We start from the raw sequence: 17,220 nt of genomic DNA, 5'->3' as shown, positions 1-17,220 counted from the left end.
CTCTCTACCTGTGCCCTTGCTGTTGGTTGTCAGCCAGCCAGGCCAGACAGCTGCAGCCCATGCCGAGATGGTGCAGTCTGAAGCCGGGCCCTCACGGCCCAGAGCTGCTCGATGTCGTCCTCCACGGCCATCTGCACGCTCCTCCGTTGAAGGTCAGCAGCCTTCCACCACCCATGCTCCAGCCATTGGGAATGCACCTCGTAGGAGCACTAGGATAGGAAAAGGCACACGAACGACAGGCACTGAGGGAATGCACAAGGGTGAATAGTGTAATGTTTGATACTTGAGTAAATGTGTTACATTATAAATTTGGATTTGAAGTTGAATGGTGGTGTGGTTTTTTTATGCAATGAGCTGCAGGAGGAAACAATGTGTAATCATAAGGAGGACAATTTGATGGCCATGTGGGAGAGGAAAGGTGAGGAGTGTAGGACTGTTGGTGATTTGGAAGGTGTCGTTGAGGTTAGTGATATCGCTCATGAATAAGGTGAGCACACAGAGCCCTGGCAGACAGGACCTGTGCACCTTGTTGCCTCCTTGCATCTTCCTCTACTTCCTCCTCCCTCTCCTCCCCCTCAGCCTCTTCCTTATCCTCAGCATCTTTCTCCTCTTCCTCTTCCTCTGCCTCTGGCTCAGGGTCTTGCCGCTAAGGCGGTGGCAAGGGCTGTTCCCTCATAAGGGCGATGTTGTGCAGCACGCAACATGTAACGACGAGACTTGACACCCGCTCAGCGGAGAACTGCAGGGCTCCTCCAGAACGGTCCAGGCAGCGGAAGCTTTGCTTTAGGAGGCCTACGGTGTGCTCGCTGACATTCCATGTGGCCACATGGCTCTTGTCGTAGGCTTGCTCTGCACGTGTACGTGCGTTCCTGACCGGAGTCATGAGCCACCTCAAGAGGGGATAGCCCTTGTCACCCAGTAACCAGCCTTTGACTTGCCGAGCCAGTGCAAAGATAGTTGGAACGTTGGACTGACGCATAATGAAGGCGTTGTGACTGCTGCCAGGATAGCGGGCATTGACCTGCATGATGCACTGTGTGTGGTCGCACACCAGCTGCATATTGAGGGAGTGGAACCCCTTTCGGTTCATAAAGATGGCCAAGTTGACATGTGGAACACGCATGGCAATATGCGTGTAGTCAATGGCACCCTGCACCATGGGGAAACCTGCAATGCAAACAAATCCTCGTGCTCGCTCGTTCTGCTTCTCTCTGTGAAGACGGAACGCGATGAATCTGTTGCGCAACTCGTACAGTGCCTCAGTGACCTCCCTTATGCAGCAGTGCACTGCAAACTGTGAGATGCTGCACATATCGCCAGCAGAGGCCTGAAAGGATCCAGAGCCGTAAAAGTTCAGTGCCATAGTTACCTCGACAGCCACAGACAATGCTGTCCTTGCCCTGCTCTGAGGCTACAGTTGTGGTTGCAGCAGTTGACCTATCTCCATCACCGCCTCTTTGGTGAACCGCAGCCGTTGGATGCACTGATCTTCGCTCATGTTGAGGTAAGAGTATTGTTCCCTGAAGGCCCCCATTGGCTATGGCCTCCTGCTCAATGCCCTGCACCACCACCACCACCACCTCCTCCTCCTCCTTCTCCTTCTCCCTCTCCTCGTAGCTTGACCTGCTCTGCGTGGCCTCTCTGCATGCTCTCAGTTGTGTTCAATGCCCAGCAGGATTCCTAGCAGGCCACCCATGGTTGCCAGAAATCTTGTTCAGCACACTGTTGTAAATGATGCCAACAGTAATGCAGGACCTGCCAAACCACTCTTTATATACGATAGCAACTCTATCCAAGTATAAGAAGCTTCAACAAACACGTCCAATTGTACCAGCAGCCAGAAGCAATAATCCAGCCACTAACCTGCAACACCTGCATGATCCCTTTAAATAGCGCTGGTGGGGGGTCCTCCAGGCCATCTAAGACATGTTCAGCTCTCCGTGGTTTAGAAAGCTCGTTGGCTGGAGTGTTGAGTGCCAAAATGGTGTCTATCCCTTTAAATGAGCATTGCACGCTAATATAACGCATATTCTCCCTACTTTACATGATGCTGGCGTTCGCTATCTCCACGTGCGCAAACGCCTTTACCAAGATGGCGTCCGGCACTCGTTATGCTAGAAGCGTGTACACACATTCTGGACGCCATTTTGGGACCTTAGGAGGCTGTGTAGCACCTACAAAATGGGTGCTACGCGGCCCAATTTCTAGCCCATTCACTTTTAGAGGCTGTGTATTTTAATGAATTGTGCAGAAGGGGAATGTTGCTGCTCACACACATTGCATCTTCATTTTGGACAGTTGTTTGAAGCTTTTGGATATATAACTTATACCTAGACATGGTGTTGATTATGTCACCTAAAATTGCAAAATCTGAATACTACAGTTATGATTGGCCCTCTGCTTATATCGTAAGTGATTCTGTGTTATGTTCAAAAGCCACAGACCCTCTTAGCAAGTCAGTTGGAATCAACAACATCACAGCCACAAACCTAATGCTTTATCTGTTCCTAATCTATATTACAGGTCTATTTTAAAATAGCAATGTGATTGTTTCATGCAAACTGGAAAGCAGGAAAATATAACTCATAAGTTAAGGTTCAAGTTACATCTTTTTCTAGTCGTTCAGTAAGGAACCAGCTTTTCAGGTGCTTTATTTCCCATTTCATTGCCTTCTATAGGATCCCAGGGCCAATTATTTCAACCATGTCTAATTATCTATAGTTTTATGTTCTCTCTCTATTTTTCAAGAGGACATTCATCATAAAACCTCCATCTACATTACAGTGAGCTTTTTCATAAGGATCTTAATGCAAAGTTTTATTGTTTTATTATTTGATAAAGTTATAACGTGCCCCCTAACCCTAACTATGATCTACCGAAATGTCTCCTTGAATTATTTACATCAAGAAAAGGATTCCAAGATGCAACAGGGCTTGTAGCCATAAGTAAAGATAATGGATATAAAATATTTCTAATTTTTCTCACAGGTCAATACTGAAGTCACGTGAAGAAAAAGAGGACAGAACTCATGAAGCAGTCTCCTGATTTGTGTTGGGAATGAGGTTCACAAATGATTTATTGTTTAGATACTGAATCAAGATTGATATTTATACAAGCTTGCAGTCTGGTCACTTATTCACATTTTTATTTTTGTTCGCTGATCATAGCTGTGTGAAGAAATTAACACAATATTGTAGTTTCACAATTAGACCAAATACTTTTATACGTTTTCAGTGGTGTAATTAAATGTTAGTTTAAACACTGCTGTAAACACTAGGATAGTGTTGACTTGACAATGTTGAAATATTGTAGTAGAAATCACTTGGAGTGGTGAACCAACGGTGCCCGCCACTCCATAGATTTATACTAACCCACTAACTTCCCGCGGTCTTTTCGTCGACCATTCCTCTAATAGGAAGCGGAGAAGAGCCCGGTGTCAGTTCAGGCGAAGCTAGGACCCACTGGAGAAGCGAGATGATCACACTCTCCCCTCGACCAGTTAGATTGCAGCATTTTTGACAGCTGTGTTAACTCTGTCTGCCGGCTTGGACTGTGAAAACCAGGAAGTGAAAGATACAACTTTTTAAATCAATGTAAAAACAGTTATACACAGCGAAAAAAGAGAGTAAGGAATAATTGAATTAAATAAGAGACAGAAGGGAAAAGTAAAAATACAATGTTAATTTTTTAAATTTAATTTTGTTTTAATGACCAAAAACTATTAAAATAAGGAGTAATATGAGAGTCCACATTTTTAAAAGTTAATTTTTAATTGTTTGGCAGTCATTAAGACTTTACCGCACTGTTAAAACTTAGTTTAGACCTGGTATTTTTAAGCGTACCTGTTTGGCGGAGTAATTGGTTACTTTCCAGCTGGGCAGATGAGCAAGTTGGCACTTCTTCAATGATTTCACTGATTGCAGCTGGCGATATCCCTTTAATTCGAAGCTGTGATATCGCCGGCGAACCACTAGGAGCAAGTTCCGTATTTCCACGTTTCACTGCGCCTGTGCGAACGCCGGAACTCGCTTCTCCATTTCGCCGCCAACAACGGTGAGCGCTGTTGAGCTCTCTGTTATTTCAGGGGCAATTTCTGCCCCAATAGCTCTTCCTAGCCGAAAATAAAAGATTGTGCACTGATGCTTTGTTTGGAAGAACCCTTCCTTGATTATTGTGATATTTTTCCATAGTTTAGTTAATTTAGAATTTTCAGACAGTTGTATTATTAATTGAGTGCTGTTATTATTTCTCTATTATTATAATTTGTTTAATTAGTTTATTATAATTATAGTTTTAATCTTCAAGACATATGACTGAAGCAATTGTATGTAAAATAAAGTACAAAGTGTTTATGCAGTGAGATAATGGAGTTCTATCCCATTTTTGTCAAGAGTCAAAAATATTCCATTGATGTTTTTGGAGCCACAGACAACCCTTTACATGGCATGATAAAGATAAAGAGATAAAGTTCATGAGAGAGAGAGAGGAGAGAGAGAGAAAACAGTTCAGCTGTTAGGTGATTTTTTTGAGTCAGAGGCATTATTGCTCCTCTGCTGTTGCCTTTATGCTGTTCAATGAATGTTTATAGAATGAGGACAGACTATTGAAAGCTGTATTTCTGGTTGATGTCATTAAGTTGGTTCTTCAATGAAATGATTTTGAATTAAAGAACCATCTGTAAATATACCCGTAACCACTGGCAAAGCAATAATTGAAACTTTGCAAACTAAATCTGCATCCAGAGTAAACAGCAGCTGGAATACTGCATACAGTTTTGGTCTCCATACTTAAGAAAAGACATACTTGCTCTCAAGGCAGTACAAAGAAGGTTCACTCGGTTAATCCCGGGGATGAGGGGGTGGACATATGAGGAGAGGTTGAGTAGATTGGGACTCTACTCATTGGAGTTCAGAAGAATGAGAGGCGATCTTATTGAAACATAAAAGATTGTGAAGGGGCTTGATCGGGTGGATGCGGTGAGGATGTTCCCAAGGATGGGTGAAACTAGAACTAGGGGGCATAATCTTAGAATAAGGGGCTGCTCTTTCAAAACTGAGATGAGGAGAAACTTCTTCACTCAGAGGGTGGTAGGTCTGTGGAATTTGCTGCCCTAGGAAGCTGTGGAAGCTACATCATTAAATAAATTTAAAACAGAAATAGACAGTTTCCTAGAAGTAAATGGAATTAGGGGTTACGGGGAGCGGGCAGGAAATTGGACATGAATTTAGATTTGTGGTTAGGATCAGATCAGCCATGATCTTATTGAATGGCGGAGCAGGCTCGAGGGGTCGATTGGCCTACTCCTGCTCCTATTTCTTTGTTCTTAACACAGTCTGGATCACTAATTAAACTGTTTAGGTGAGCGCACACCACGTAGTTCAGTGTTTGTCACTTTATTTCATCATCGACCTGCAAATGAAACCAGTTTTGACTTTACTGTTTGTTGCATAAGTGTTAAAATGAATCTGCAAATGTTTGTTGTATTACCAAAAAAAATTGTTTGAATCATATATTTCGCTTTCAAATTTTTTACAAGTTTTAGTGAATTGGTCTTGGAATGAAATCCACAGAAGCAAGATGAGAAAAAAAATGTCATGCAATGATAGTCTGGTGATAAAAAATCTTGGATCCTATAGTAAATCAATATCAAATATAGTTAAAGTTTTATTCATGTCATTATTAATCAATTTTTAAATGCTGTTTTGAAATAATATGACTCATTCATGATTTGCATTAAATGCAATTTGTATATTACAATACTCTGAATTTATTTTCAATAATGTAGGTTGGCAATCTAAAGATTGCTTTATGTATGATGCACAAGGTACCTTCCAATATATTCTACAGCTCTTTAACAGATACTTTCTATATAAACAGAATATCTCATCAGTTTATATGAAGTTCTACGTAACCTGCTATTTTTTTTAACCATAGTCCAAGGCTACTATGTTTTCCACAGATTTTATTTAATCACTGAACATCCTAATACATAATTCTGAAATGAATAATAAAAGCAAAGTGCTGGAAGTAAACAACACATCAATCAGTAACAGTTTGAAAGATGTTAAGTTTTGGATGAGACACTTCATCAGGGTCAGCTGCATCTTAAATTCAATGCTGTTCTAACAATGTATAATTTGTAACATTTACACTTAAAGTCACAAATCATATCCACAGGGTTAAAAAAATAAGCAGGTTGGCAATAAAGTCTTTGTATCATAATTCATTGCTGTTCAACCCACTCTATGGGTATGATTTTGACCCCGAGCCAGGAAGGGGATGGGGGTCAAATTGCGGACAGGAAACCCGGGAGTATGGGTTTCCCGGTCATCCTTATGATTTTGACGTAAGGACGTCTTTTATTTTTTTTTGCCGGTTTGCTGTCTGACTGACCAGCCTGATTGACAGGCACAGGAGCATGGGGGCATAGGTTGGCACCGGGGCACAGGTTGGCATGGGGTCACGGGGGGGAGTCAGTAATGGGGGGAGGGATCAGGGGTCAGTTATGGGGGAGGTGTTGGGATCGGGTGTCATCGCGGGGGTCTGCGATCGTTGCGGGGGAATCGGGGGTCATCACAGGGGTCCACGAACTTTGGAGGGGTCCGCGATCATTGGGGTGGGGGGTGGAGATCGGGGGGTCCGCGATCGTTGAGGGGGGTCGGAGATCAGGAGAGAGGTCCGCGATCGTTGGGGGTTCATTGCAGGTAGGCTTGTTGGGCCTGGGGGAAGCACTCCTGTTCCTCCGGGCCCACAAGCTGTGCCAGAAAGGCACTTACCTGTTAGTTTCGGGCCTTCTCGACTTCTTTCACGTGGCATGAAGGAGAAGGCCCAGGAATCCCAGCCCCCAGGTGTTGAAATTGGAAACTCTGGGAAAATGGAGGCCCACAGCCTCCTTGAAAGATTTTAATCACCAACCCGCCTCCTGGGAGTGGGTTGGTCGCCCGCCCCTCGTCTTGCCCCAGTGAAAACTGGAAGTGGGTGGGTTGGAGGCAGGTCTGAAATGGTTGCAATCTTGAATGCCCCCTTGCCCCCAACGCACCTGTTTTTTCCATTTAAAATCGTGCCCTATATCACCCAAGTTGTCATAATAAGTGACCTTGGAGGAATTGAGTTTTTGGTCTATAAAAAGCAAATATTTAAATATTCATTAGAGAAAGGAATTGAGGGGTAGGGGTTATGAAGAAAGAGTTGAGAAGTTAGGGCTTTTTCACTAGAGCTAAGAAGGTCTTCACGATTATGAAGGGTTAATATAAGGCAAGTATAATAATGCTCGAACCCTCATCAGCCAGATGGTAACAGGAGGGTACAAATTTAATTACAAAAAGAATTAAAATGGAGGTCAGAAAAAATGTCTTTACACAGAGGGTAGTTAGAATGTGGAATTCTCTGCCACAACCTGTTGAAGCAGTGTACATACATACTCTTAAAAGGAAATTAGTTGCTTTAAAAAAAAAGGACTGTTAGAGGATATGGACAGGGAACAGAAAGAGTGGAATTAGATTGGATGGCATATGGTGAAAAATAACAGCATAGACCTGATGGTCTGGATTACTTATTCCTGCTAACTCCACAGTAGGTTCGTTGGGTTGAATGGCCGGCTTTTCTTCCTATGTGCCTAAATTATTCTGTAACTCTATTGCCCTTTGGGTTAGAGTTTCAGTCAGACTTCCCTTTTAACATGGTTTGCAATAGTAAATCATCTAGTATGAAGACAGTGCCAATGATTTATTTCAAAAGACCTATTTCAAATTATATCTATTAGTATTTATCTTTAAAAAAGAAGTATGCTGTCTTTATCTGATGAAGACTAACAATGTTTCATTAATGAATTATTCTCTGTAGAAGCAAAGCATCTTCCATAGTATCCATGTTAGGACCACAGGAAATTTTAGGAAAAGGCCATTTTGGCCCAACAAGTTGATTGATAGCACTTTAATCTCTTCAAATCTACTCAACACAAAACTAGTTGAACAAGAATCAAGCAACAAAACTATTTTCCAATACTGTGTGTTCAAGGTTAAACTAATGAGAGATAACACTATCTTACCCTTAAGACAATTTCTAATTTGTCGTTTCCTCGCAATTTTGCCCCAATCTTAAATTCAAGCCTTAATGAAAATTGTCAGCTACTCTGATCTATAAAATCATGGATTTTTAACAGAATCCAAAGAGGAAGCCGAACAACCCGAGTCTGTCTACCACCACTATACAGCCATTCCAGACTGAACAAAGTGTTGAGTCAAAATAATGCTTTTAAATAATTTTTATTACAAAATATAAATGACAAAAAACATGTATTTCATGCTGAACAATTATTTCGTGAATATTCCATTTATTTGGTAATTTTAGAATAGAACATCTCTTTCAGATTTACACTTGTGTTTTATAAGACAGATTTGGTTAGTGCATTGTATAGTGACTTTGGGGTCCACTCAATGAATCTCTGAAAGATTAAACTCTAATTTGATGACAGAATCAGCTCATTACACTGCTAGATTTAGATACATATATCACTTGCCAACTGTGTCCATAATTTTGCGATTATTGTGTGCCTGCATCCATTGATTCTCATTCTTGGCGATCTCGATCATTTCCCTTAAGATGTGAAACGTGAGATCCAAGGAATTGGGTGGGTCAGCGGGTCTCTTTGCGCGTTCCTCAACGGCCCCTACCATATCTTGATCGACTTCTTGGGCGGACAAGGGGCTTTCTGCATTAAAGGAAAGTTCACGCAAGAGACGACTGGCTTCTTTAGCAGAGATCTCTTTCACTATCTGAAGGTGAGCTGGAGGTAGCTGAGGGTGAATCATCATGTACTTGGGGTTTTGCCCCAAAGACTGGAATAACTTTTCCCTCAGGATGTAGGAAAGAGAGTGATCATTTTCTTCATCAGTGGCCGTGTTGACATTGAAACCTCGTCTGTCGAAAATACTCAGGTCTACAGCACGACACACAGCGGGAGGGATGCGAGTGACAAGTAGTAAACACGCTGCAAGGAAAATCAAGGGAGTTGGCGTCATGCTGGATAGAAATCTGAAAATAAAGACATGAGAATCTGAGTTATGGTAGAGCGTGATGTGGTAATAATTAATGTTCTTTAAGTATGGTAGCAACTATTGTTAGAGGCCAAATAATCAGACATCAGGGGTTTCACACAATTGTGATTCACATGGAGCTATTCCACTTGCAATTTATTTTTTAACAATCTGCTGTAAAATTTAATATGTAGCTATCTCATAGTGTTACTAACAGAAAGATGACAGCTAAAAATGATAACATTCTGTGAATAATTGGTTGCTTTCTGATATTTTCTGGTTTGTGTATGTCAGCTTGGTGGAAAAAGCGTGGAAGGATTGGATTGCTTTGTTTTCTGCTGCTTCGTCATACCTCATTAGTACTTTGTTACTTTTGACTGGTTATAGACTTAGTTACATACTTTAAGAGCATGGGCAGAAATGAAGACTGATCGGTTAGTTCTAATGCACAAAATTACTGGCCCTTAATGCACACTTCGTGCATTGGTGCTGAACCATGCACTGAGGGATTTCACTCCTTAGGGACTTCCTGTTTGGCAATTACATTGACTTTTTGGCAAATTTGTCAGCAGGAGAAAATTCACTTCTTACTAGATGCTTACAGATTCACTGAAGAAATTGTTTTCTCGATTGTTGAGTTTGCAGACGCTTTTGTTTCAGTCTTTAATTCACAGCCACCTTGAAGAAGTTCTGCTCTTCTAAATCTCCAACTTCTCAAAGTTCTGGTGAAAGGTCTAATTGACCTGAAACATTAACTCTGTTTCTCTCTCCCCAGCCTGACCTGCTAAGTGTTTCCAGCATTTTCTGATTTCATTTCAGATTTCCAGCATCTGCAGTATTTTACTTTAACACAGTTAGGGAAAACTGCAGCAAATGTAAATATTTGCAATCTATTTTGCTTAAATGTACACATCCTTTAAATATATGGAATTTTAAAAGCCAAAATTGCACCTCATCCATTCATATACCAATCATTGTGGGTGTGGACATTTTCACAGTATAGCTATTGTCTTAAAAATCCTCCCATTTTGATGTGTACTTAACGTTCTGTGGATTTTATTAAAGTATGGCTGGAATTTAAATACACTCCATCTGTGAAAAACACTTGCACAGTTTAGAAGTTAGAATCCACAGCAGCGTATTTACATATGTTTTAAATATTAATTACTTCTATGAGTAATGTATCTGTGATGCTTTAACACTGCTGATTAAAATGACCTGAACTAACGCAGAAGTAAAGCAAACTTCAAATGGCTCAGGTAAAGAGAATACCCTAAATGCTGGCAATCTGCAATGAAGAGAGGAAGCGCACAGCAGATCGATCAGCATCTGAAACAGAAGAATATGTTTTGGGTAGGACCCTTCATCAATGCCAGGTTTGATGAAGGATCTCATCCAAAACATTAACCCATCATTCGCTTTCAGATGTTGAGTGACCTGTACATTTTCAACATTCTTTGTTTTTACTGCAAGTAGTTTGCGACTCTCTTATTTTTGACTTACAATCAGTCCATCCTTCAACAAGAAGAAAATGACCATCTCCATACTGTCCTTGCAAAAAACAGTTTAAAGAGAAGCTGACAATTACGCAGATCTAAGATATCTAAAGCTCAGAAAAAAATTACTGAATGAACTGGATGCAATTGAGGAAACTCCTAAAGGGTGATTGCATATGTTTATTTACAAAAAAATGTACATTTATACAAAGTATTGAATTTGCCTTGTAAAAAAACATTCCTCATTAACATAGATTAGCAAAAACACATACAATTATCCTGCAGTAAACTTCACAAAACATGGGAAGTAACATTTGTAGAAACATCCAGAATACTCAATAGCAATAGCAAGCTGTAGTCACAAAATAAACTCTCCATGTGTTTTCTTTGGAAGTAGAATGAAAAAACATTGAAGAGGGAGAACATTTGGGTGAAGGATGACTTATCCAGGTTTTGAGTTGTCCCACCTCTTAAAAACAGGAGTTAGAAGCACTACAGAAAAGTTGGAAAGGACACAATTTGTCAAAGGTCATGAATGAGCAGAATTGTGCAGCTTTGGAAACACATCGATAGGTGAATAATTGGGGGATTTTTAGACCTCTGTGATAAGCAAGGGTTATAATACTTACATTAATATAGTGCCTTATCACTTCAAGAATGAAGAACAAAATTTGTGAATAGCAGGAGAGTAGTGGGAGCATTGACTAGTACTACACATTTTTAAGCACAAACTGGCCCCATTGTGGTGAGGGAACAGGTCTGGGAGCACAATGGCCATGGGAGATTCATAAATCGCAGCAGGTCTACAAATAAATCCAACTACCTGGACTGAGACTCATCAGTCCGTCTGATCCATAAAGACCTGTAGGGAGTGTCAATCATTTGCAATGTACTACCAGTGGCAGTGAAAATCACAACTGTGCTCAACTGTTATGCCACAGGGACCTTCCTGGCACCTCTTTGGAATCAGCCACTTTATTATTTACTGCTCTATTAAAGAATAATACAAATCCTGTAATGCCACACATCCTATTACATGTACCTCACTAAATCCACCAGCAAACCAGCACTGAAAGTAGGGAGACAGATTTGTAAAGATCTCTGTGTCAAATTACAGAGTTCCCTATTTTCTTTTGTTCAAATTTACACATCCAGAACTGCCCTTTGAACAACTGTTGTTTTTTTCGCACAAAGCATGGCAGACTGCAAGCTATGGTAACAGTAAATTAATTTTATTAAATTGTGCAGTGTAGTGCTGTGTGTGTTTAATGTGTATTGTTGCTGTGTTTGCTCTTTGTGTTTCATAAACTTCTTTGTGCTGTTTCTGGATTTTTTTAAATTATTAGTTGCTCTCCTAGTTGAAAGAATATCACCGGTGGGTGGTCGCATAAACCACTGACAATTTACAAATAGCCCATTACTTGGTTCAGGAACTAACACTGATAGATCAGTGGCAGGGCTGCGTCTGTTCTACTCCACGTATGCCACTGATGGAGAACAGCGCCTCATGAGGCCCACTCATCTATGGGAGCATAAAACAGTGGTTTTGTATGAAGTTTCAGAATCCTACCTTCAGGTCTGTCGATGCAAACTGATTAAATTCACAGATATTAAACTTAGCGGGGGGTGGGGAGGGACAAGTCAAATTGGAGAAAGTAACGGAGTCCACAGAAGAGCTAGATAAAATCTAGAAATGAAAAACAATAGCAGATCAAGGCCACATTTGACTGAATGCGGCACCAAGGAGCCCGAGTAAAATTTAAGTCAATGGGAATCAGAGGGAAAACTCTTCAGTGGCTGGAGTCACACCTATAAGACCATAAGAGATAGGAGCAGGAGTAGGCCATTTGGCCCCTCAAGCCTGCTCCGCCATTCAATGAAATCACGGCTGATCTGATTTTTACCTCAACTCCACTTTCCCGCCTTTTCCCCATATCCTTTGACTCCCTTGCTGATCAAAAATTTGTCCAACTCAGCCTTGAACGTATTCAATGACTCAGCCTCCACAGCTTTTTGAGGTAAAGAATTCCAAAGATTCACGACCCTCTGGGAGAAGAAATTCCTCCTCATTTCCGTCTTAAAACGGGCGACCCCTTATTCTGAGACTATGTCAACTAGTTTTAGATTCCCCCATGAGGGGTAACATCCTCTCAGCATCTACTCTATCAAGTCCCCTCAGAATCTTGTATGTTTCAATAAGATCTCCTCTCATTCTTCTAAACTCCAATGAGTATAGACCCAACCTGTTCAATCTTTCCTCATAAGACAACCCTTCCATACCCAGAATCAACCCAGTGAACCTTCTCTGAACTGCTTCCAAGGCAAGTAATTTCCTTCCTTAAATAAGAGCACCAGAACTGTACACAGTACTCCAGGTGTGGTCTCACCAGCACCTTGTACAGTTGTAGCATGACTTCCCTGCTTTTATACTCCATCCCCCTAGAAATAAAGGTCAATATTCCGTTGGCCTTCCAGATTACCTGCTGCACCTGTATGCTGACTTTTTGTGTTTCATGTACGAGGACACCCAGATCCCTCTGTACTGCAGCATTTTGTAGTATTTCTCCATTCAAATAATATTTTGCTTTTTTATTTTTCCTCCCAAAGTGGATGACTTCACATTTTCCCACATTATATTCCATCTGCCAAATTTTTGCCCATTCGCTTAACCTGTCAATATCCCTTTGCAGACACTTTGTGTTCTCATCGCAACTTGCTTTTCCACCTATCTTTGTATCATCAGCAAATTTGGCCACAAGACGCTCTGTTCCTTCATCCAAGTCATTGATATATAGTGTAAACAGTTGAGGCCCCAGCACTGAGCCCTGCAGCACCCCACTAGTTACAGATTGCCATTTTGAAAATGACCCTTTTATCCCGACTCTCTTTTCTGTTAGTTAGCCAATCCTCTATCCATGCCACTATATTACCCCCAACACCATGAGCTCTTACCTTGTGCAGTAATCCTTTATGTGGCACCTTATCGAATGCCTTTTGGAAATCCAAATATACTGCATCCATTGGTTCCCCTTTATCCACCCTGCCCATTACTTCCTCAAAAGAACTCGAATAAATTTGTGAGACACAATTTCCCCTTCATAAAACCATGTTGACTCTCCTTGATTCTATTATGAGTCTCCAAATGTCCTACTACTACTTCCTTAATAATGGATTCTAGCATTTTCCCAATGACAGATGTTAAGCTAACTGGTCTATAGTTACCTGCTTTCTGTCTCACTCCCTTCTTGAATGGGGGTGTTATGTTCACGGTTTTCCAATCCGCTGGGACCTTTCCAGAATCTAGTGAATTCTGGAAGATTACAACCAATGCGTCCACTATCTCTGAGGCCACTTCCTTTAAGACCCTCGGATGCAAGCCATCAGGTCCAGGGGACTTGTCAACCTTTAGACCCATTAGTTTACCTAGTACTTTTTCTCTAGTGATAGTTTTTAGTTCCTCCCTCCCCTTTGCCCCTTGATTTTCTACTATTATTGGTATATTATTAGTGTCTTCTACTGTGACGACAGATACAAAATATCTGTTCAATTCCTCTGCCATTACCTTGTTTTCCATTGTTATTTCCCCAGTCTCATCCTCTAATGTTTACTTTAGCTACCCTCTTCCTTTTTAGGAACACCTAGCACAAAGGAAGATGGTAGTGGATGTTGGAGACCAATCATCCCAGCCCCAAGACATTGCTGCAGGAGTTCCTCAGGGCAGAGTCCCAAGCCCAACCATCTTCAGCTGCTTCATCAATGACCTTCCCTCCATCATAAGGTCGGAAATGGGGATGTTCGTTGATGATTGCACAGTGTTCAGTTCCATTCACAATCCCTCAGATAACGAAGCAGTCCATGCCCACATGCAGCCAGACCTGGACAACATCCAGGCTTGGGCTGATAAGTGGCAAGTAACATTCACGCGAGACAAGTGCCAGGTAATGACCATCTCCAACAAGAGAAAGTAACCACCTCCCCTTAACATTCGACGGCATTACCATCGCCGAATCCCCCACCATCAACACCCTGGGGGTCCACTATTGACCAGAAACTTAACTGGACCAGCCATATAAATACTGTGGCTACAAGAGCAGGTCAGAGGCTGGGTATTCTGCTGCGAGCGACTCACCTCCTGACTCCCCAAAACCTTTCCACCATCTACAAGGCACAAGTCAGGAGTGTGATGGAATACTCTCCACTTTCCTGGATGAGTGCAGCTCCAACAACACTCAAGAAGCTCAACACCATCTAGGACAAAGCAGTCCGCTTGATTGGCACCCTATCCACCACCCTAAACATTCACTCCCTTCACCACCGGCGCACATGGCTGCAGTGTGTACCATCTACAGGACGCACTGCAGCAACTCGCCAAGGGTTCTTCGACAGCACCTCCCAAACCCGTGACCTCTATCACCTAGAAGGACAAGAGCAGCAGGCACATGGGAACAACACCAGCTGCACGTTCTCCTCCAAGTCACACACCATCCCGACTTGGAAATATATCGCCATTCCTTCATCGTCGCTGGGTCAAAATCGTGGAACTCCCTTCCTAACAGCACTGTGGGAGAACCTTCACCACATGGACTGCAGCGGTTCAAGAAGGCGGCTTATCACCACCTTCTCAAGGGCAATTAGGGATGGGCAATAAATGCTGGTCTTGCCAGTGACGCCCACATCCCATGAATTAATAAAAAAAATTATATTTATACAGCCAAGCACATCTTCAAAGGAAGAAGGGATGTCACAAGTATATTATGCGTAGGCTGGAAAAAGCTAACTGTGATTTGAAAAGGGATCCGAGTGTTAGAAGATTTCCCAATTGATGTGCCAAATCACGGTGTAGCAGCAGTAAACAAAGCAAGTAGAATGTTAAATTATGCTGTTAGGTCAGTTGCATATAAATTGGAAGATCTTTCCTGAAGTACCCTGTTTACTTTTTGTCACAATGACACAGGGAAACATTCAAGCCGTGGAGATAGTGCAGAGAAAAGCCAAGAAACTAATCTTAGCATCAAAGGATAGAGTTATAAGAAAAAAATAGGGTAGGATTCAGCAGTCTAGTGGTTATAATACTGGACTAGCAATCCAGTGGTTGTGAGTTCATGGCAAGATGTGAAATTGAATTCATTAAATCTAGTAGTAATATGTGGGCCAACACCAGAAAAATAACCATGAAAATTTCCACCTTCTTGTAAAAAAAAAACCCAACTGGTTCACTAATGTCCCACAGGGAAAGGAACCTGCCCTATCCTGTCTGATCTACACATGACTCCAGTCTCACATCACATGGTTGACTCTTAACAGCATCTGTGGCTTAGCATGCTACTTCATTGTAAATGATCGCTACCAAACTCAAAAATAAGGAAAAATTTAGGACACGGCTTAGACAATCTCAGCTCGTCAACCTGCAAAGTTGATGGAACTCCATCAGGTCCAAATACCCCTCCAAGTCACACACCATCCTGACATAGGCATATATTGCCACGTTTTAAATCGTTGCTGAGTCAATATCCTGGAATTCCTTACCAAATACCATTGTGGGAGCACTATCTCTACAAGGATCGCAGTAACTCATCACATCACCTCAGGGCAACTAGGGATGGACAATAAATGCGGCCTTGCCAGTGTTGCCCATATCCCAACAACAAATAAAATGATTGGAAAAGCTGGGGTGCTTTAACCTTGAAAGGCAGTGGGGAAGAGGGGACATTATACAAGACACCGTATGTTGAAGGGTACAGGGGGACACTGGACCATTTACCAGTGGCAATGAGGAGGTGAAGTCTGAAGGAAGGGAAGTAGCAGAATGATTATTGATTTGTGAACTTATTTTATCATTGTAAGGAGGAAGAAAGAAGAGTAAAATGGAGAGAGAAGACTGGAACCCCTATGTGTCACAAGGGAAGGCATAGAAGAAAGGTTTAGGAAGCTGAAAGTAATCAAGACTCCAAGCTCTGACAATTTCCATCCAATAGTGTTGGTGGAATTGATTGAAGAGATTGTAAATCCTCCTCACCAATATCTTTCAAAGCTCACTGGAATCAAGTAACATCTCTGTGGATTGGAAAGTAGTACACATGGCCCCCTTGTTTAAAAAAGGGGCAAGAGATAAACCCTCAAATTTCAGATGTGTAAGCCTTATTTGGATTGTAGGGAAAGAATAGGTTTGATGAGAGAGAGCTGTCATGGGTTCAGAAGGAACGGGTCATAACTGATCAAATTACTGGAGTTCTTGCTGGTCTACATTTTCAGATGAAACCAAATTAGGAGCAAACCAAATAAGAAAGAGAAAGCTTGCATTTATATAGCACATGTCCCATCCTCAGAATGTCCCAAAGCACTTTACAGCCAATTAAGTACTTTTGAAGTGTAGTTACTGTTGCAATGTGGGACAGTTAATTTGCCCTCAGCAAGATCCCACAAATAGCAATGAGATAAATGACCAGACAATCTCTTTTTGGTGCTGTTGGTTGAGGGATAAATATTGGGCAGGCCAACAGGAGAACTCACCTGATCTGCTTTGAATAGTGCCATGGGACCTTTTACATCCACTTGATAGATTTTAAACCATCTGCTCTCATCCAAAAGACAGTACCTCCAACAGTGCAATACTCCCTCAGAATTACATTGGAGTGTCAGCCTAGATTATGTGCTCATGTCATTGGAACTGCTGCTTAACTCGATGCTCT

General features: G+C 41.7%; 2 protein-coding genes across 3 annotated transcripts in view; one reads left to right on the top strand and one right to left on the bottom strand.

Annotated features, from left to right (window-relative positions):
* trim54 (tripartite motif containing 54) overlaps positions 1-5,757 on the top strand; it is a 56,844-nt gene extending 51,087 nt beyond the window's left edge. For both annotated transcript variants that reach the window (XM_067984443.1, XM_067984447.1), the window contains exon 9: positions 2,988-5,757. Coding sequence is in view for 1 of the 2 variants with exons in the window: in XM_067984447.1 (XP_067840548.1) it covers positions 2,988-2,998 (11 nt within the window). In the remaining variant the exon portion in view is untranslated. The remainder of the gene's footprint in view (positions 1-2,987) is intronic.
* A 2,753-nt stretch (positions 5,758-8,510) lies between these two features.
* On the bottom strand, positions 8,511-9,023 carry uts1 (urotensin 1). The gene has a single exon (XM_067983778.1). It carries the CDS (start codon positions 9,018-9,020, stop codon positions 8,511-8,513), a length of 510 nt encoding a protein of 169 aa, XP_067839879.1. The 5' UTR covers positions 9,021-9,023.
* Positions 9,024-17,220: the final 8,197 nt, after the last annotated feature.

This window comes from Heptranchias perlo, chromosome 5 (genome assembly GCF_035084215.1).
Source record: "Heptranchias perlo isolate sHepPer1 chromosome 5, sHepPer1.hap1, whole genome shotgun sequence".
NCBI lineage: Eukaryota > Metazoa > Chordata > Chondrichthyes > Hexanchiformes > Hexanchidae > Heptranchias > Heptranchias perlo.
Note: the sequence above shows the minus strand (reverse complement) of the source record. Positions and strands in the feature narration are given on the sequence as shown.